The following is a 21,348-nucleotide window of genomic DNA, read 5'->3' as shown; positions in this document are numbered from 1 at the left end:
TTAAACTTCTTAAAGTGACCTTACCTTGATATCCCTTGGAGCACAAGTCTAAATGCGTCCCGTAGATCTTCCATCGACTCCATTCTCCCGACCCCTTATAGATCATCAAGTTCCTCTCGTTAAAATTCCCCCAGTTGAGGTGCAGATCACGATCGCGAAGTCCGAACAGCGTCTGGTTCTTGCACTGCCAGCGTTGCAGCTCGCTGGTTTCGTCGCACTCGAACAGCAGGACCTTGACCCAGTCCTTAATCTCCACGGCGCCCAGGCACAGGTTGAGGGACAAACTCAGCAGTCTTTCCGCCGATGCCCAACGGAACTGCTGGTCCTTGGCGTGCGGGTCGCAACGCGATAACGTGGTGGATGAAGCGTGGATGACCTTTACGCACTTGTTGTGATTCTGATTGAAGATCAGGAAGGAGCCGCTGTCTGAAACACAAACACAATTTTACCAAGATGCCATTTTATTTAAAACCTTAACAACTAAAATCTCAGTTCTTACGCAAGAGGCCAAATAAGCCACTACTACACCTACCGATAGTGGCCGCGACGGCGCCCAACAGGCAGATCTGCAGCGCGACGGGGCGAAACCACATGATGGTGCTTGTCGGCAGGTCCAGTCGCAAAGTGGCTAGGTAAGGGCCGCTGCCGCCACAACTCCTGTTCCTTGCACATCCTGTCACATGGCGCTCGCTCAAGAGAGAGAGGCTGAGCAGGGAAGCACTACTAGAGGGGAGAAAACTGACACTCGGATATTATTAGGGGCCAGTGCTGTGGGACGGTAAGAATAATCACGGGTCAATTTGACCCGGTGCCTCTTTAATGATACAGGAGAGTCAGTTACAAAATAAATCTCAAGTTCAATCAACCCCAACACAATTTAGGAAGTATGCACTTGTTTCATTGGTCCATGAAAAGAAGTATTTGCAGGGCATTACGACCGGCTGCGTTTGTGGAACTCTTTTGTTTGATGAAAATTCAGTTGGTAAAACATTTGATAGCTCGGGTTCAGTTCCCCCGAAAGGATGTAAACATATCTGTGGGTCAATTTAACCCGGGTTTTGTTAAGTGATTAATAAGATTTATAAAGTACCGTAATTTTCAGACTATAAACCGCGACCTGCCCAATTTGACACGAAAACGACATTTGTTTAAAGAAAAACCGCACTGGACAATAATCCGCAGCTGTCCTGACTGTATTACAGGATATTTACACCAAAAGATATTGACCGGTAACACTATATTTGACAGCGGCATCATAAAATTGTCATAAGATCAAATCAAACACCATGAAGCTTTGAGCCAATTGGTTCTTGAATATTTCATTGCTTCAAGAAGCTTCATTTGGCCATCATAACTCCCTTGGAGGACACAGTCAACCTCTGCTGTCAACACTGTTGTCATCCAACATGCCTCCGAACATGCATTACAGCACTACAGATGTAAATAACAATCAAAATTCATGTTCTCTGCTAATTATTTCTTCAGTTACTGTACCAGTTGTTTCATTAATTGCTAGTGATGGTATTTGGTAACACTATATTTGACAGCGGCATCTTAATATTGTCATAAGATAAAATGAACCACCATGATTGCTTCAAGAAGCTTCATTTGGCCATCATAACTCCTTTAGGAGACAGTCAACCTCTGCTGTCAACACTGTTGTCATCCAACATGCCTCCAAACATGATTACAGCACTACAGATGTAAATAACAATCAAAATTCATGTTCTCTGCTAATTTTCTTCAGTTACTGTTCCGGTTGTTTCATTAATTGCTAGTGATGGTATTTGGTAACACATTATATGACAGCAACATCATAAAATTGTCATAAGAGCAAATGAACCAACTTGAAGCCTTGAACCAATTGGCAGCAAAGCTTCATTGCTTCAAGAAGCTTCATTTGGCCATCACAACTCCCTTGGGGGAGACAGTCAACCTCTGCTGTCAACACTGTTGTCATCCAACATGCCTCCTAACATGCATTACAACACTACAGATGTAAATAACCATCAAAATTCATGTTGTCTGCTAATTATTTCTTTAGTTACTGTACCAGTTGTTTCAGTAATTGCTAGTATGGTATTTGGTAACACTATATTTGACAGCGGCATCATTAAATTGTCATAAGATCAAATGAACCACTATGATTGCTTCAAGAAGCTTCATTTGGCCATCATAACTCCTTTAGGAGACAGTCAACCTCTGCTGTCAACACTGTTGTCATCCAACATGCCTCCAAACATGATTACAGCACTACAGATGGAAATAACAATCAAAATTTATGTTCTCTGCTAATTATTTCTTTAGTTACTGTACCGGTTGTTTCCTTAATTGCTAGTGATGGTATTTGGTAACACTATATTTGACAGCAGCATCATAAAATTGTCATAACATCAAATGAACCACCATGAAGCTTTGAAACAATCGGCAGCAAGGCTTCATTGCTTCAAGAAGCTTCATTCGTCCATCACAACACCCTTGGGGGAGACAGTCAACCTCTGCTGCCACCTGCTGTCAACACTGTTGTCATCCAAAATGCCTCTTAGAGTGCATTGCAGCGCTACAGATGTAAATAACAATCAAAATTCATGTTCTGTTCTAATTATTTCTTCAGTTACTGTACCGGTTGTTTCATTAATTGCTAGTGATGGTATTTGGTAACACTATATTTGACAGCGGCATCATAAAATTGTCATAAGCTCAAATGAACCACTATGAAGCTTTGAACCAATCAGCAGCAAAGCTTCATCGCTTCAAGAAGCTTCATTCGGCCATCACTGGTCCCTTGGAGGAGACCCTCAACCTCTACTGCCACCTGCCGTCAACACTGTTGTCGTCCAACATGCCTCCTAGCATGCATTGCAGCGCTACAGATGTAAATAACAATCAAAATTCATGTTCTGTGCTAATTATTTCTTCAGTTACTGTTCCAGTTGTTTCATTAATTTCTGGTCATAGTATTTGGTAAGACTTTATATGATAGTGGCGCCATAAGACTGTCATAAGACCATCATAATTATGACAAATTATCTCACTTTTGAATGGATTTAAAGATCCGAGCTGACCATAAATGGAGGTACTGACATCATTCATAATGTCATTAATGCCCATCCACTGTCAAAGAGAAAAACCCAAATAAATCAACAAATAAGCCGCACAGGATTTTAAGCCGCAGGATTCAAAACGAGGGACAAAAGTAGTGGCTTGTAGTCCGAAAATTACCGCAAATAAATCTAAAATTTCATTTTAAACGATGCAATATGAATGTTTATAAGTTTCTAGGGTCAGTTAGACAAAAAAATATTCAGTAAATATTTCGTGAAACCATTTAAATTACTATTTTTTTTTCACCCAATTAGCTAATTTTAGTAAATTCCTAGCTATAAAAATCAATCTATTTTTCAGGTCAATTTGACCCGCACTGTATCAAAGTGGGCTAAAATATAGGTTTGCTCCTCTCTATCACAAATGCCGAGGAATGTGAGCAAAATGCTGATCTGACAAACTGTGAAGAATGTTGACCCCCCCCCCCCCCACACACACACACACACGCAAAAAAGCCCCCTTAGGAGTTCTGTGCAGTTTCCTAAGATGACACAAATCATATGAAAAAAATGCATAGGAGGACATCCTGCTTCCTAAGTGGGGGAGTGCCCTAAAATGTGAGCATTCAAGTTACAAATGGGGTTTGAATTCAAACTAAATCAATCAAGTTGGTTCAGGAGTATTCACGTTTTAGTAGAAATATATTACAAAGGGAAAGGGAAAGCCAGGAAGAATAGCTTTAAACTAATTGCAATGTTTTAAATCCATAGATGAACTTGTTGCTAACCAAAACAGCAGTAGCCATCAATGCATGTGAGCAGTCAAATGACTAGCAAGGCTGGGTAAAGATTCAAGGCGCACCTTGAAAAACTACAACTTCACAATGAACTCATTGGCTGCCATTGACGAGTTAATCGCTCTATGCTACATGACTATAAATACCATTACAATCGTCACGTTTTTGTGATTTACAAGTACATCCTCTGTGTATTGAAGATCCTAAGCTTGGTCATGAAGTTAAAGTAGATGAAAGCCAAGCACACCAGCAGATTCTTGAGCAAGTAGAGCAGTGGCGTGACCAAACCGAAGAAAGCTAGCAAACCGACTCGCACGAAAAGGAAGGGAAGATCCTGGAGGATGACCCCCAGCGAGGACAGCAACGGGTCGTGAGGCGCAACCGCCACCCGGAGTAAGGACAGGCAGCAGAAGACGTAAATGGGGCACACCCAGCCCGAGTAGCAGACTAGTGGATGGGACGCCACTCGTGTCATTTCCGCCGTGTCCATCCAGAACATGAAGCCATCTACGATAACGTCGGCACGGGCGTCGCTAGCCCACAGGAACCGGAGTGGGCCGGAGTGCGGGTGCGCCGCACGGGTAGCTGCTTCAGAGATGATAAATTCTCTTCCGACATTTCCGGGTATTCTCGAAACATTGCCATTGGGTTCCAGTCTAAGGTTGGGACCACTATGGGTTCTGTCAACCACTCGGTGACCTGTTGTCCCCACTGCGGGGGAACCCATAACTTGCCCAGGTATGCCCGGACCGGCTATTCTAGATCCTGGAACAACAGGAGTGAGGGGGGTGACCTGCTCCACGTGTGTCAACACCGAAGAAGGGATGTCAGGATCTCTTGACATCACGTTATCTGAAGGCACAACCCAAAAAACACAATGTGTCAGGAAGCTAAACACTAATCAGTAATCAGAGATGCAACATAAAACCCTGACTTTAACCACCTTTTACAAGAAAATAAAGAAGCACGCGCATCCATTTTCTTGCTAACTGCGGTTGAAGAAACCAAGGGCGTCGGTTTGGTCTCAACACTGGTAGGGACAATATAACAGCATAACCTGCATGTACCCTTTTTGCTGGGGTGAACGGGGGTCAGGGCTACATTTCTCACAAATATGAATCTAATTAATTGACAGGCTAAATGATAAATGCAAAATAAATCTGCATTAACTTATTGTAAAGTCCCTGACAAACGTCTTGTCGCTTATCCATTTTGTAGAAACAATTGCTATTAACCTGACTTTTAATTATTCAATTGGTTTCAGAAATGGCTCATATGAAAGCTAAGGCCCTCCCAAATGATGTAGAATGTACAAAAATATATTTTTTTCACTGAAAAAAGATTTATCATTTAATGAAGACATAAAGGTCAAATTTTGGCAAGACAAAAGTTTTGTCGCCTACAGAGAGTAGTGTGAAAATTGAGCAAAAAATGTACTTCAAATACAAAAATATGTTACATAACATAGGCGAATTAAGTAGTGGTGCTGTGAGATCCAAATTTAATATGTTGTATGACTTCGGCAAGGATTCATACAATTTATTGATGAAGTCATCAGGAACATCAAAGAAAGCAGTCTTGCATGCCTCCGAGAGTTCATCAACATTCTTGGGTTTCGTCTTCCATGCTTCCTCTTTCATCCTGTTCATGTCTGGTGAATGGGCTGGCCACTCCTGGAGGATCTTGATCTTCTTTGCCTTGAGGAACTTTGAGGTAGAGATTGAAATATGTGATGGAGCACCATCCTGCTGCAGAATTTGTCCCTTTTGTATGGTTAGGAATGTAAGAGGCAGCTAAAATTGGTTGATATTTCAGACTATGTTGCCTTCCACCTTGCAGATATCTTGCACACCCCATACTGGATGTAACCCCAGACCATGATTTTGCCACCACCAAACTTCACTGTTTCGTGGCAAAAGGTGGATTTTTCAGATGAATCTTCCATTGTATTACACCACAGTCGTCGAAAAAAAATTGCAGGAGACCTACTGGAGCCCGCATGGATATGAGATTCACTCAGAAAACAGTGAAGTTTGGTGGTTACATAATTACCAAAATCATGGTCTGGGGTTACATCCAGTATGAGGGTGTGCGAGTGATCTGCAGAGATCTGAAATATCAACAAATCTTAGCTGCCTCTTTCATTCCTAAGCATAAAAAGGGACACATTCTGCAGCAGGACGGTGCTCCATCGCATACTTCAATCAAGATCCTCCAGGACTGGCCAGCCCAGTCACCAGACATGAACATCATTGAGCATGTCTGGGGTAGGATAAAGAGGAAGCATGGAAGACGAAACCCAAGAATGTTGATGAACTCTGGGAGGCATGCAAGACTGCTTTCTTTGATGTTCCTGATGACTTGTATGAATCCTTGCCGAACCACACGGATGCAGTCCTTCAAGCCCATGGGAGTCATACAAAATATCAAATTTGGATCTCACAGCACCACTAGGGGTGCAACGGTTCAGTTAGCCCACGGTTCGGTTTGAACCTCGGTTTTGGGATCACAGTTTCGGTTCGGTTTCGGTTTGCGTTTTGCTTTTTTTTTTTAACTGCCTATATTTTGCTTTTGAAAAAAATGAAATAAACACTTAAAATGTAAACATTTTCGACTGTTAAAATGCCTCTTAGCTCTTTGACTAGTGTAGTGACTGACTACTGAAATACACACACAGTAGTAAAAAAGTTACTTGGCAGAGTAACTGGTGATACCTTTCATGTTTTTTTTTCATTAAAAAAAAAACAAACAAACCCAAAAACATAGTAACCTTTGCTATGTTTGGAGGTCATTTAATTTTGTGAATCAACCGTTAAAGTTGATAAAATTGCTCCCGTTTTTGCATTAGTTCCCTTCTGTCTACTTTCTACATGTGAAAATTTTAAAACGGTTTCATCCTTTAAAGATAGACTCAATGCAAGATTTTGCTGATGTAGGAGTATTTTAGATAAAAAGTTGCTTAGGTTCGCTCGGAAGGTTGACTACAACAGAGCCTTTCTGAGAAGTTTACTGCTCTAAAATGGCGGCTGTTTACTAACGCTACCGAGTCTGTCATTTCGCATGTAGTTCTATATGCATGAGATATCTAGGCGTAGATTGTATTCTGTCGGCTACAGTCAGGAAATATTGGAGCCACCTAGCCTAGCATCGCGTTTGCTACAGCGTCTCAACAAACACTCTTCCCTCTCCCTGTCTGACTTTTTCTCGCGTCATTCAACCAACGTATTAACGAACATTGTCTCGTTGCAGAAACGGTGACCAAATCCGAACGGATGAAAAAAAAAAAACGTAATGCACAAAAAACGTGCAGATTTTGAACGTAACGTACAGCGTACACATTTAAAAATCAGTGCTCACTTGTACAAATTATGATGAGACCGTACAACTTGACAGGTTAGGTAGTAGCACTCTGTAGCACGGGACGTCCAACTATCAGTGGTCAGGGCGAAACTATGTGCTTTAGCGAAATCATCTTCGATGGCTTTGCGTGCCATTTCATAAATGTCGGGGATTACGTTGTTGGAGAAATATGTCTGCGAGGGAACAATGTAACACGGGTCAAGCGTTGCAAATAAATTAACGAAGCCCGCCGTGTGTTTTCACTGGTGTCATCTTCGGGGTTGTCCTGCCCTGAGAAAGTGATATCTGTGGGTGATGCCGGCTGAGGTGCCGGAGTCATGTTATAAAAGTGTTGCCATTAGCATGGGGAACAAGCGCCGAGCAATGCTTGCATTTTTTGTTTTTTCAATATTTTCTCTCCCTCCGCATTGTAGTCCACCGGGAAACCAAAATGTTGCCACGCCGCAGATTTGAAAGAAGCCGTTACTTCCTCAAAATTCGGTCTCCCCACCGCTCACCATAGCTATTTCTTTCTTGTTTCACTTTCACTTCGCTCGTAAGCGAGAGAGGGCGTTACTCGGCTTCTATTACACAGGAGCTTGACAGCAATCCGACATTTACTTGCGGGGCGGGAATTTCTCCACAGCGGTGCTTCACGTCACACACAGGCACACAGAGCTCGATCAATTCATTCCACAAGCGTTCGAAATACATTAATTGCAAAACCGAAAAGGCGCGGTTCATAAAGGCGTATTGAACCGTACAGGGCGAACCGAACGGTTCAGCTTTGAACCGCAAACCGTTGCACCGCTAAGCACCACTACTTAATTCGCTTATGTTATGTAACATATTTTTGGATTTGAAGTACATTTTTTGCTCAAGTTTCACACTACTTTCTGTAGGCGACAAAACTTTTATATTGCCAAAATTTGACCTTTGTCTTCATTAAATGATAAATCTTTTTTCAGTGAAACAAATATATTTTTGTACATTCAACGTCATTTGGGAGGGTCTTAGCTTTCATATGAGCCATTTCTGAAACCAATTCAATAATTAAAAGTCAGGTTTTTAGCAATTGTTTCTACAAAATGGATACGCGAAAAGACTTTTGTCACGGACTGTATACTAACTTTCATGTGTATTGGTTCATTGCTCAATTCAAACCTTTGTTTGCAAAAACTACTCAAGAAACATTTTGAAGTGCAAATGCCTATATTAAAAAAACAGGAAGCTATCCAAAATGGGTCCAATCCTGGGAGACACTGGAGCACCCCTAGACTCAAACTAAACTATTGTAATATTAAAGTGATTTGGGGGAAAAAAAAATAATGGAAAAAAAAAATTGAGATATCCAAGGACCAATCTACATCTGAGGAATACTACCAAGACTTGATCCAAAGTACTCTCATGTAATTCTGATGTGTGATTTCATTTCACAGATGTCAGTTCATGTTCATGTCAGTGTCCCTCTGAAGTGGACCTGTTCTTGGGACTCTGAAGCCACCGGGTTGGAATACGGAAATGCACATAATGCAGACAATGATCCAAATGAGGGACGGCTAGCTTGATTGATTGAAGACAGCAAATTCAACCAGATTACTGCTATGCAAACTCTGATGCAGGTTGGATTTTTAGTAGCAAAATTAGTGGTGTTTCCCCCACCTCCTCAACATTGACGTCTTTTTACATTACTTACAGTGGCTTGTACTAGCAGAAAAAAAAACTTCTAATATCCCTCCTTTTCGAAGGGGGTGGAGGAGGCGGCATGTTGTATTTCTGTCTGCGGGGTTGTGTGAGTGTGCGTCTGCGTGGCGGGAGGAGTGGGCAATCATCAGCCAACCAAGCGTGCGTTTGAGGAGGGAAAAAAATGGACCGGCGCATTCAACAAGTGAAAAGGGATAAATGTAAGTCAGAACGTAATGAAAATAATTAATTTAACAATGTTAGGGGCTATTCTATCCTTACAATATATGGGAAGACAATCTAAATTACCCATATAACTCGGGGGATGACAAAATATCGAAATGGTGATATATCATGATACTTTGTATCCCAAAAGTTTATTGATATGCTCCTGATAAAAAAAAAAAACAGTTGAACCAACAAGTTGCTACCAAAATCTTCCACCATAATAGTGTCTCAGTTAGCTCTAAGACTGCCTTGATTGTGTTCGACACCCAATCCATTTAGACTGGGAACGTTCGTTCATTCGAAACCAGAGCATTAACAGTCATTCTGTCAGATTTTCAGGACATTTATAGGTCACTTGCTGTTCATTTTAGGGCATTTCCAGGTCATTTCATGTTGAGTTTGATTCACTGCCAATTCATTTAGGTGATTCCCAGGTCTGTAACACAAAATGAACAGGAAGTGACCCATAAAATAACTGAAAATAAACAGGTAAATGACTTTAAATGGTCCCAAATTACCGAATTGCCTGGCATTGGCTGCTACTGACGGCCATAGACGTTCAATCCGTTTGAAGTGGGAGGGATGGCAGCGAATGAACGAATGTTCATTCGCTGCCAACCTCCCAGTTCAAACGGATTGGACGTCTACAAGTGATAAACTCATTCTAATTCACAGCAGAAGCTTGTTTTTCTGTTTATTAGTTGTTTTTAGAATATCCTAGAATGATACTATAACTACTATAACTGGAGTCATTATATAATGCAAATAAGGTGGCTTAAAAGTTGGTGGGGACAATTTGAACATCCTGAAAAGTTGGTAATGTTATGTCCCTACCATTCCTATGCAAACCTATACCCTTGGAAGAAACCTAAAGAGAGAAGCTTAGATTTCCCCTTCCCCAACCACTTCGTCCTGGTCTTAATGGCGTTATCCTGAGGTGTCCCCAGGCCTAACAGGAGACATAGTCTCTCTTGTGTGCCCTCTTTCCCATGGCATGTTCCCAGAAAAACTTACCATGTTCAAGTGATATCCTAATCACATGCCCGAGCCACCTCTCATAGCTCCTCTAAATCTAATGGAGCATCGTGTGACCAATGCCTTTTTGAAAACATGTCGATTCCACACATTTTTACAAACAAAACAAGATTTCCCGTAAGCTCACCCTGTCCCGTCAACCTGCAGTGGCGTATCCTTTCCACCACGTCCATGCAGATAAGAGAGAAAAGGATAAGCGACACGGGCAACTCGGCGAACGTGTCGTGACGGAGTTTGTTGTGGATCTGGATCTGCAAGTGAAAAATGTTAAAGATCGGAATGATGGCGCTTTGAAATACAATTTTACCAAGAACGCCTAAAACCCAGTTTCGTGTTTGAACCAACTAACTTGACATTCCCCTGAGTCAGGAATTAAGGAACAAAGCCTAACAAGCGGGAATCTGCGCTGCAATTTTTTTTTAAACATCCGATTAGCGTAGAGCCAAAGGTCCGAGAGGGGTCACGCAAAGCCCCGGGCCACGAGCCAACCAGGAAGTGAAAAAGTGCCTGGTGGACACATGAAGTGACAAGGAAGACAGGAAGAGGAACCCATCTGCTTATCAGCGCCTCTTTATCATCACATTCGACCCCTTTGGGTCACAGCTCCATCCGATCCATTTGAACTGGCACCGATCCTTCGATCCCGGTTCAAGTGGATTGGACGTTAAAAACTGGAAAGGCTGATATTTGTGCTACCTCGGAGCTAGCGATGAGGAAAGCGAAGCACGGCATTGTGGAGAGGATCACAAAAACAAGGGCGACGGGCCTCCTGGATTAGAACAAACACCAGTAAATGGCAGCAACAAATTTCAAAATTCCCATTCATTCCTTCCATAGAACTCACCACTTCTTCCTCCCGACCAGAAAACTCTTCTTAGCAAACACTAAATACTTTAAAGGGACCCAAATTAGGAGAGCAATCGATGTCACGTAGGCTACCGACAAGGCCACGATGAGCCAGTAGACCCCGCCAATGGCGCCCCCGCCTTGAACCTTGGCCACGATGGTGGCAAAGCGCTGCATGACCACGAAAAGCGGCACGCAGAGACCGGCGAACTGAAGCGCCTCGCACACCGCTAACTTCAGCGTCCGGCCAGAGCCCATGCTGCGAGGACACCGGGGTGGGAGACCCAGGGGCGGGGGAGAGGCGCCCAGGGTTGTCGGTCCCGCCGCTGGTATGTTCCACGCGGCGCGGGCCTGAATGTGCTGACGCGTGGTCGCCATTGTGTGAGTTGTAAACAAAAACGGGGAAGCATGTGAAGCGTCTGTTGGCTTTACAATGGGAAAACTTAAATGTTAAATCTTTTAGTTGACATCAACCAATATTTATCCAAATGTATGATCTGTCAAAATGATTAATCTTGTGTTTGTAATTATTTTTTAAGCTTCTCATGTTTGACCTTAAACATGTAGAGGTCCACTGAATCGATGTCTTATACTGCCCCCAAGTGGTGAAGCTTTGTAGACCATGTGAAAAAGCGGGAATAATTCATTCAGATTTCATGCAGACCTGCTATTTGATTATGTTTTTATAAAGTGTAAAAAAATAAGGTATTTTGGGGAGGAGGTGATGGAACGAATTAATGACTTTTCTATTCATTACAATGTAAAACTATGATTTGGAATACAAACTTTTTTTGATTACGAGTAGGGCTGCAGCAATCAATTATTTTAGTAGCCGATTAATCAACTGCTTAGTTCGAATAATCGAGTAATCGGATTCGGAACATTTAATGCATTGCAGAATAAATTTTAGGAGTAAAACAAAGGCTTGCCAAGATTGAACTTTCAAAAGAGCATTAAATGTGAATGCAAAATAAAATTCTTGAGTGTTTCTTTAAACTATGCAGATTTGTACTTTCAGTTGAAAATAAAATACTTGCGCGTAGCCTCAGCGATATGCAAAAAAAAAAAAAGACTAAGTACAACAAAACAATTGGCTAACTTGCATAGCAAAAGTCGGCGAGCTTAAATGCTATAAAAAGCAAACTTTTTTTTTATGATGCTTAAACAAATTGTTCAAACACATATTCCCACAAAAAACGTTGAAATATACTCATAAACTAAATTACGAATGCATAAAAAACATATTAGCCCAAACAAAAACTTACCTTATGTTGGTCTGAACAAGGAGCAGCTGGATTCAACCATTTTAACCAGTTATGTCATATTCACTATTGTCACTAGAGGGCAGTGTACCCACCCAAATCAATAAAAATAAATGCAAACACTCTCAAAACAAACCATTACAATGCCAGTAATTAAATGAATACTCGAAGTACCAAAATTTGATTTTTTTCTCATCGAATTACTCGAGTTAATCAATTAATCATTACAACACTAATTACGAGGATGGACAAGGATTGATTTAATAAAATTTCTATTCATTTCAATGGGGGGAAAAAATCATTTCAGGTACAATTTAATTTTTTGCGTATGATTTGAGATACAAGCTACAAAGGTTTAGTGACCTGAATGGACAAAGAACAAGTGCATAGCATGTGTATTCATCTCAGTGGGAAAAAGTGATTTGAGATATTTTAAGTTTGGTTTATTTAGTCTTAGAACAACTGAATGGCATTTCTATTCCTTTCTGTTGGAGGAAAATGATTTGAGATACAATTTTTTTATTTTAGTTTTAAGTGGCAAGCATGGACAAGGTCGAAAAAAAAAATCTATATTTTTGTAGTTCCAAATTTTGACAAAGAACAAATAAATGACATGGGGAAAACATGTTTTGATCTACAAACCTTTTCATCATTAGGAACTACTAACTTATTTAGTTTTTTGAATCCGGCGCTACGAAAATGACAGACTTCGGGCTTCGGTCTTGCATTGAGGAAGAGGGCGCTGTGACTTGTACGGGAGAAAGAGTCCTCTCCACTATACAGCTGTACTGTTGTATGAGAAGGACTCAGGATTCAGCTGATTTTGCGGATTAATACGTTTATTTTTTGCATCACGCCAGCCAAACGGCTGCAGAAAAATCTTGCTGTAGGAGGGAGAGGCGTGTGCGCCTTTTTGGAGTTTCAAAAGGTTCCCATTCACCGTGGATATTGGCCAAAACAAGCCCTACAACTAAGGGACCATAGGACTTACGAGAAGTGAGTAAACATCTTGTTTCGTATTATGTCAAATACTGGGATCATTTTAATACTGAGGTGGCTTGCATTTTGTGGCTGACATGCTCCTTGTCGCACATACCCCCGCCGGGCGAGCACTATACTCGGCTTTTGCACTCTTGGTGTGCCCGATGTTCTGTCAAATTTTCCACCCGATCAGAAATGGCAACTTTATGTTAAAAATAGCCGCGAATACATCGATTACAAAGTAAGCACTACAAACTTTCTTTAAATAAAGGACTACTTACGTTTGATCATTGATAGGCATGTAAAAAAAGCTCTCCTCATGCACATTAGCTGCACGTTAGCTGCACAACAACTACAACTCCTCCGGGGAATGAACTGTAAATTCCTCTCGCCGGGCAGTTTGCCGATCACCGAAGACAATCGACAACCCAGTCGTCATGTCAAAAGTTCCGGGCTAGTTATGTATGATTTTCCGCTTCGAAGACTTTGAAACATCACACTGTTCGGGTTAGCATGTCGGCTAGCTGTCACGCCTCTTGGTTTGTTTACATTCTCCGAAGCCGGGGAAGGGAAATGACATAAGCGCGATTTAGGTGTCATAAAATATCGTTCGGGAGGTGCGACAGTAAAGGTGAAGTCGACAGTTTTGACCATTATGGAGTAATTTTTCCATGTCGCACTGAATAAGTGCATTTTTATTATTTCATATTCCATTGAGCACAAGACTGTTATTTGTCATGACCATGCAATTTATTTAGCAATCGGGGAAAAATACTCGGATAAAAATAATATCCTGTAAAAATATTGGAGTAGAGAGACTGAAACAATGACATTTTGCGGCTCTCTTCGTCGCGTTTTCCTCGTTCTGAATAATTCCCCCTCAATGGGCTGAATAGTAAAACCAATGAGCCCATTCTCCCGCTGACGTCATCCACCTGTTGGGGACGCTAGAGCCCTATAATGGTAGGCGTGGCTAACCGGCAGATTAAAAGACTAATTTCTCGTCATCTGCGCTTTGCTAAATTGTTGTATATAGTCGAATCGTCTCGAAATATGATTCTAATTCACATAGTAATGCTATTTAAGACTTTTTTTTTCCTCCTGTCGTATGCTCTTTAATGAACAGATGGCGGCACACAATTCAGGAACAAATAGAAAACAATAATTACCTTGGCTTAATACATTTATTAAGAACAGGAAAAAAGTGAAAAAACAGGTGTTATCGACAAGTTTCCTGAGCGAAATATGGGCGGCGCTATCTTGGAAAATGTCTGCTTTGAACTTCCAGTTTAGAAAGAACAACATGAACTAGGCCTGCAAGCAGGACTGAACAGGCCCTCGCAGTTTGGCGCAACTCGGACGTCACGCAAACCCGGACGGCATGCCGCATGCAGGTCAGAGTTGTGGCAGATCGTCCCCCAGTCATCATCTCATGAGAACCAAACTGTCTCGGAACTTGCCTCTTTTTTGGTGGGATTAAAAATTCATTCACACACCCAGAAAATTACCCTATTGAAGAAGGTCCTACAAAAAAGGAGGTGCTACTAAGCTGTGCAGCCATGCCCTAATTCAAAACCAAAATGTATTCACTCTACGTTGAAAAAAACGAATAGGAGAGGCCTTTTTGAAAAATTCATGGGGGCGCCACTGAGCCATTTTGTGAGTTTTTTTTGAGAGGTTGCAAAATTATCTAAATTTATGCCAAGCTGCATGTATTTGCAAATTTTGATGGGTTTTCGAGCTTGTTAAAGCCTCAAATTCTGTGCCACTAGTTGGCGCTACAGAGTTGATGCAAATGACCCATACAGGAGCCTTCAGGGTATGACTTTCAACAAGCACAGGAAGTTTGGCATAGATAGGTTCTATATCAGCCAAGTTATCACTGTTCAAAAATTTTGTTGAGACAAAATGGTGTCTTTTCACTTTCCTGTTTGGACCCCTCCGCTTCAACGAAACCTCAATATTTTTCATCAGGCACCTGAACACATGTCTAAAGGCTCCCTTGAAACAGGTTTGAGGTCATTTGTTGTTTTCTTTGTCCCTAGGAGGAGGAGCCGGTCTCGTAATTTCAATGCAGTCGTGCTCAGGGCGGGATACCTCACATACATGCCAGATATGCAAATTGAACATTGTATCAAGGATATATTAGTAGCCTTGAGTGCGCCCGAGTGGGGTCAAACCATTCTCTGCTGAGACAGAGGGGGTGATGGTGGGGGTGTTGTGCCAAAAAAAAAAGAAAAAATATATGTTTGAAATATTTAATATGTTAAAGTTTTTAAGTAAATTGAGTAGAGCACAATATTTAATCAGAAAATGATTGAAATAAAAAAAGAAATATGTGAATGTAAAGTAAAATAAATCAAGGTTCATTCAGGGGCCCTTATGGTCCTGAGGCCCGGTGTTCTGCCAAAATCTCCTACATCGGCGAAACGTCTACATTAATCGAATTTGACACCCAAAGTACTACCGTGCGCTCTAAACTTGTTTTGTTTAGATGCATACAGGAATAACGTACTAAAAAATGCCTGCGGAAAATACTTAAATGTAATTATATCAAATAAGGACGGTTTAAATACGCTACGTGACTAATGTGGTCAACTGCTTCAAAGCTAACACAAAAAAACACAATGGTTAAAAGTATGAGAGGGTAATACATGCAAAAAGTATCTTTGAGGCAGTGAAAATGTTCTAAATAACCAAATAAAAACAAAAATTGTGAGTACTCACCGCTTCTAACCGATGTGCGCATGCGAGTGGATGCATGCGCAAGCGCGCTGAGCATTGTGTAAGACGTTTCGCCACGTAGTAAGGAATGGCCAAACACCTGGACAAGATACCTGGTTGCCCCACCCCTATCCACGGGCTTGGCTAAATCTACTAGTATATAAATTAGGGGTGTCAAACGATTAAAATTTTTAATCGAGTTAATTACAGCTTAAAAATTAATTAATCGTAATTAATCGCAGTTAATCGCAATTCAAACCATCTATAAAATATGCCATATTTTTCTGTAAATTATTGTTGGAATGGAAAGATAAGACTCAAGATGGATATATACATTCAACATACAGTACATAAGTACTGTATTTCTTTATTATAACAATAAATCAACAAGATGGGATTACCATTATTAACATTCTGGTAAAGCGATCCATGGATAGAAAGACTTGTAGTTCTTAAAAGACAAATTATAGAAATTTTATATCAAAACCCCTCTTCAGGTTTTCGTTTTAATAAAATTTGTAAAATTTTCAATCAAAAAATAAACTAGTAGCCCGCCATTGTTGATGTCAATAATTACTTACACCAGGGGTGGGCAAACTATTTCACAAAGGGCCGCAGTGGGTGCGGGTTTTTGTTCATACCCATCATGAGGACAGCCTTTCACCAATCTGGTTTCTTACAAGTGCAATCAGTTGATTGCAGTCAGGGGCTTCTTGTTTCCACTGAAACCTCATTGGTTAAACTGTCTGTGCTGAATCAGTTGGAACAAAGACCAGGACCCACTGCGGCCCTCGAGGACCGGTTTGCCCACCACTGACTTACACAATGCTCATGGGCGGTGAAGCCTATAATATCAGTCGCACCCAAGCACCAGCAGAGGGCGGCAAAACTCAAAAAAACACAGCAAGTAAGCCTTTCACTGTGCTCTCATTTTAATCTGTTTGAGCGGGGCATTTGTGCGTTAATTGGGTCAAATATTTTAACGGGATTAATTTAAAAAATTAATTACCGGTCCTTAATGCGATAATTTTGACAGCCCTAATATAAATACATTCAACACACACATTTTTGTTTTGAGGGCGGGGGCGTTACTTCGCGGTTTTTCACTTATTGCGGCGGGTTCTGGTTCCCACTAATCGCGAAAAACGAGGGATCACTCTATCGCAAATTTGCTGGGGGCTACTGTAAATTGCAGTGATGATTCCACTTGGCCACCAGATGGCAGCACAGCCGATCGCCTTGTCGGCCCCACTCCCCCTTCGGGCCCCCCTCCCTCCAGCTGTCACCTAACTTCCCGGACCCCCCTTTTGGCACCCCACCCACCCACCACCAGCATGGCGTCCAGCGAGGAGGACGGCGGCGCGGCGTCTGAAGAGAAGGAAAGCAACAACGCCAAACGCGGCAAAGGCACGGTGGCCACCGCCTGGCTCACCTTCTACAACATCGCCATGACGGCCGGGTAGGTGGTCGCTGGCGCTGGCGACCCGCTGGAATGAATGGAGCGCCGCTCGCGTGTCCAAATAGGGCCGAACTCGAACGGAGGGTGTGAAGTGTGAAGGGCCGCTGGTGTAAGTTTAGACGTTTAGACGGACACGACAACAAGTGCTCAATGGGCACTTTTTGGGGACATTTTATACCTGCCTAACAAGCGAACCTACCGCATCTTTTTTTGACTGATTCTTTCAAGATTTTCTTTCGAGATTAATGTCCGCGATCTGAAATGAGTGGACTTTTTGTGTTGTTGTTGAGGTCAGCTGGTTGGTCCTGGCCATGACGATGATGCGCTTCTACATGCAGAAAGGAACACACAAGGGCCTCTACAGAAGTATAGCCAGGACGCTCAAGTTCTTCCAGACGTTTGCGTTAGTCGAGGTAAGACTGGCAGGACTCGACTTACGAGTTTCTTAGAGAGTTGTTATTGGGTGCCAAAATTGGGAGACATGAGTGCTTAAGCCGTCATATATTTTTTTTCTTAGTTTGGAGGGATTTAAAAAAAAATACTTCAATACAAAATGGAAAAGTAACCGCACAGCTTTTTTTTATCTACGATTTTGATTCATAATGGTGGTTTTCAAAGTTGTAATGTTTGAAAAACAGTTAAACTAGTTGCTGCTAGTAGAAACGTTTCGGGAAAATTTGTTTTTGTATTAAAAGGATGATTTGAAAGTAATATTTTTGTAGCTATGGGGATTTTATTGTAAATTATAAATAATAAGGCATGGTATTGGTACACATTGATAGGTCATAAAAATAGAAATAATGATTAATCCCAGATGTTTTTTTTAATGATTTGATTAAAAAATTTAAAAAAAAGATTTAATTGAAATTTAAAAAATCTTCTTTCAGCACTTTTGATACTATTGCACAAGTAAAAAGTATATTTTATCAGATTTTTGTTCAGTTTATTACAAAAACATGTAAATTGGGTTGCTGTATGTACTTATTTTGATGATGATGTCTTTTTGTAAAAGAATTGTAGCGCCATTTGTAGAAAAGTAATGCAGTAATCCCTCGTTTTTCACTCTAAATAGGGGCCAGAACCCGCCGTGATAAGTGAAAAACTGCAAAGTAGCGCCCCCCCCCCCAAAAAAAAAGTACAAAAAATGGTGTGTGTTAAACGTATTTGTTCAGATTTAGCATTGGAAAGAGATACATATGAGACATGTTTTTCTCACTTTTTTCCCAAATTATAAAAACTTTTATGCATATATATATATATATATTTTAATGAATGATTTTTAAGCACTTCAAATGTAATAATTATGATAAAGTAGAAAAATGCTTATCTTTCTTGCATTCTTCATTGAGTGAGTCCACTCAAATCCGCTCAAACTGCTCACTTACACACAATGAGTTGCCACAGCAACTGTTTAACAAGTTAAACGATGATTGACGCATGCGGCACTTAGGTTTCGGCTTCCAAGCGTCTCTGGGAAGATCAAAACGTCTGTCAATCATCGTTAACTTGAATAAGAAACTCCAGTGCACTGCCTAACCAAGAAAAGTGGCAGGATAGCTCTAAAAAAATACATCTTTAAATTATTTTTTCATTAAAAAAATGGATGGACTGAGGGCGCGAAGTTTGAAGCGCGAAGTAGCGAGGGATCACTGTAATATTTTGTAGCTATGGTGATTTTATTGTAAATTATATTAAAAATAATAAGGCATGGTATTGTTACATATTCATAGGTCATAATGTAGACTAGGGGAGTGTTTTTTTAATTAATCGATGACCTAGAAATGATAATTTTAGTTTTTTTTTTTTAATGGTTTGATTCAGGGGTGCCCAATCCCGGTCCTCGAGAGCCCCTATCCAGCTTGTTTTCCATGTCTCCCTCCTCTAACACACCTGAATCAACTAATCAGGATCGTTATCAGGCTGCTGCAGAGCTTGCTGATGAGCTGATCATTTGATTCAGGTGTGTTAAAGGAAGGAGACACGGAAAACAAGCTGGACAGGGGCTCTCGAGGACCGGGATTGGGCACCCCTGGTTTGATTGCTATATAAAACTTCTTAAAGTATTTTAATTAAAGTTTAAAAAAAAAAAAAATCTTCCTTTTTCGCAATTGCTACTATTGCAAAAGTAAAAAGTACTTCTGCTCCTTCATCATATTTCGTTAGATTTTTGTTCAGTTTAGAACAAAAACATGTAAATTGGCTTGTTGTATGTACTTATTTTGATAATGTATTTTCTTAAAAGAATTGTCGTGCCGTTTGTACAAAAGTAATACTCAACAATGACATTTTTAATATAGAACCTTACAATGGAAAAACTAAAAGCAAATCTTGAGAAATACACCACCTACTAATGGATTTTTTTCTTTACATATATATTCCAGGTGGGACACTGCGCTGTTGGTACGTGACATATTGATTCTATTGGTTCTCAGCAAACAAAATAGCACTTGACATCACCACTGTTGCCACAGGCTTGGTTCGGACGTCTGTGATCGTCACTGGGGTGCAAGTCAGCTCGCGTATCTTCATGGTGTGGTTTGTCACCAACAGCATCCGACAGGTAACAGCGTCATTAGCCGTCTATCACTGTCAATGAGCTAACCTTATGTGTTAAATGCAGATCCAAAACGAACAAAGCGTTATACTCTTCCTGGTAGTATGGACGCTGACTGAAATCACCAGATATTCCTACTACACTTTCAACCTACTCCACCACCTGCCGTACTTCATCAAGTGGGCCAGGTAGAGGCGCCGTTTTAATGCTGAGCCATCTTGCTCATTAAAGTGTGTAACAAATTTGATTTTTATTCAGATACACTTTGTTCATCGTACTGTATCCGCTGGGCGTGTTGGGCGAGCTGCTGACCATTTACTCTGCGCTGCCTTTTGTTCGTCGCTCGGGCATGTACTCCATGAGGCTCCCCAATAAGTACAACGTGTCCTTCGACTACTACTACTGCCTGGTGATCATCATGCTGTCTTACATCCCATGTGAGTTACTCGAGAACGCTAAAAAAATATCAGTTGAATAGGGCTGCCACAATTATATTCATGACAATAATCATTTGTGGCAGCCCTACTGTATGTATATAAAAGACTGATTTGTTATGTTGCGTTCAGTGTTCCCTCAGCTATTCTTCCACATGCTACGGCAGAGAAGAAGGGTGCTCCACGGCGAGGTCATCGTGGAGAAGGATGACTAGTTGCCCACGCCACAAATCTGAAACAAGTCTAGGAGGATGCAGAATTTCTTGAGGGTTTAAAGCCGGACGTGGATTATATCAGTGTCCCAACTAATTGACAAGAAAACAGGAACGCTCAAATCACAACAAATCCCCACGTAGACAACGCTTTATATATGTTTGAGGGAAAACTTAAACGTTTCGTCTCGTTTATTGACGATGTTTACTTGTAAAGTACAGTGTGTGTGTGAGCGCAGCTACTTCAATTCCCTGCGAACAAAAAGGTGCTATGGTGAAACTGTTGATTGATGTTCAATCAATTTGTTTGCTTATAGGAACAAGGGGCGGCAATTCAAAGGGGCGAGTGGGTGGAAGCTGTAGAAATGTGAACTCATGTGGAATAAAATTCAATAAACTCAATTGTACAATATTCAGTGTTTTGTCATTAGCTTTACACCAACTCACTAAAAACATTTTAAAAAGTAACCGTTTTCAAAATCTAGAAACACCATTTGATGCCATTTTTGAATTTGCAAATAATCATGACCCAGTATTTGTAAGTACAGGTGTAAAAAAAAAAATACTAGCGATGCTCAACTTTCAAAAACGAGATTTTGAAATTCTGTTTGAATTCATTACGTTTCATCAGTTCTTCCCAGCCATGTTGATATTTTTGTGTATTAATTGAAGGTCAAATTTTATGGATTTAGGTCGTAGTTTCAAATTCTGCTTACCTGACACATCCAAGATGGCCGACAAATTGCGGTG

At 41.0% G+C, this 21,348-nt stretch overlaps 3 protein-coding genes across 4 annotated transcripts in view; 1 reads left to right on the top strand and 2 right to left on the bottom strand.

Annotated features, from left to right (window-relative positions):
• The window catches only part of mrc1a (mannose receptor, C type 1a), a 29,656-nt gene extending 26,151 nt beyond the window's left edge, over positions 1 to 3,505 (bottom strand). The window contains exons 1-2 of the mRNA XM_057824509.1: positions 533 to 3,505; positions 25 to 426 (exon numbers count right to left, since the gene is read on the bottom strand). Of these exons, the coding sequence (XP_057680492.1) occupies positions 25 to 426; positions 533 to 593 (463 nt within the window). The 5' untranslated portion in view covers positions 594 to 3,505. The remainder of the gene's footprint in view (positions 1 to 24; positions 427 to 532) is intronic.
• Positions 3,506 to 3,601: 96 nt separating this feature from the next.
• LOC130908753 (transmembrane protein 236-like) lies at positions 3,602 to 11,245 on the bottom strand. Its single transcript, XM_057824515.1, has 4 exons — positions 10,971 to 11,245; positions 10,823 to 10,895; positions 10,254 to 10,377; positions 3,602 to 4,693 (listed from the first exon to the last, which is right to left on the bottom strand). Exons 1-4 carry the CDS (start codon positions 11,228 to 11,230, stop codon positions 4,014 to 4,016), a joined length of 1,137 nt encoding a protein of 378 aa, XP_057680498.1. The 5' UTR covers positions 11,231 to 11,245; the 3' UTR covers positions 3,602 to 4,013.
• A 6,018-nt stretch (positions 11,246 to 17,263) lies between these two features.
• On the top strand, positions 17,264 to 20,996 carry hacd1 (3-hydroxyacyl-CoA dehydratase 1). 2 transcript variants are annotated; one of them, XM_057824510.1, is made up of 7 exons: positions 17,264 to 17,398; positions 17,694 to 17,811; positions 19,780 to 19,798; positions 19,870 to 19,958; positions 20,019 to 20,140; positions 20,211 to 20,389; positions 20,519 to 20,996. In XM_057824510.1, the coding sequence occupies exons 1-7, from the start codon at positions 17,274 to 17,276 to the stop codon at positions 20,599 to 20,601; spliced, it is 735 nt and encodes a 244-aa protein (XP_057680493.1). In that variant the 5' UTR covers positions 17,264 to 17,273; the 3' UTR covers positions 20,602 to 20,996. The 2 variants fall into 2 exon arrangements, with proteins under 2 accessions (XP_057680493.1, XP_057680495.1); XM_057824512.1 differs by having other exon boundaries at positions 17,358 to 17,507.
• Positions 20,997 to 21,348: the final 352 nt, after the last annotated feature.

This window comes from Corythoichthys intestinalis, chromosome 20, assembly GCF_030265065.1.
Source record: "Corythoichthys intestinalis isolate RoL2023-P3 chromosome 20, ASM3026506v1, whole genome shotgun sequence".
Taxonomy (NCBI): domain Eukaryota; kingdom Metazoa; phylum Chordata; class Actinopteri; order Syngnathiformes; family Syngnathidae; genus Corythoichthys; species Corythoichthys intestinalis.
This window is presented reverse-complemented; position numbering and strand designations above follow the sequence as displayed.

Excerpts from the sequence above, each read along its gene's own strand:
- LOC130908753 (XM_057824515.1), bottom strand. The coding sequence starts at position 11,230 with ATGGGCTCTGGCCGGACGCTGAAGTTAGCGGTGTGCGAGGCGCTTCAG. Across the intron at positions 10,896-10,970 it reads CTGGTCGGGAGGAAGAAGTG|GAGGCCCGTCGCCCTTGTTT; the intron begins GTGAGTTCTATG and ends GTTCTAATCCAG. Across the intron at positions 10,378-10,822 it reads TCCTCATCGCTAGCTCCGAG|ATCCAGATCCACAACAAACT; the intron begins GTAGCACAAATA and ends TTTCACTTGCAG.
- hacd1 (XM_057824510.1), top strand. The coding sequence starts at position 17,274 with ATGGCGTCCAGCGAGGAGGACGGCGGCGCGGCGTCTGAAGAGAAGGAA. Across the intron at positions 17,399-17,693 it reads AACATCGCCATGACGGCCGG|CTGGTTGGTCCTGGCCATGA; the intron begins GTAGGTGGTCGC and ends TGTTGAGGTCAG. Across the intron at positions 20,141-20,210 it reads TACTTCATCAAGTGGGCCAG|ATACACTTTGTTCATCGTAC; the intron begins GTAGAGGCGCCG and ends ATTTTTATTCAG.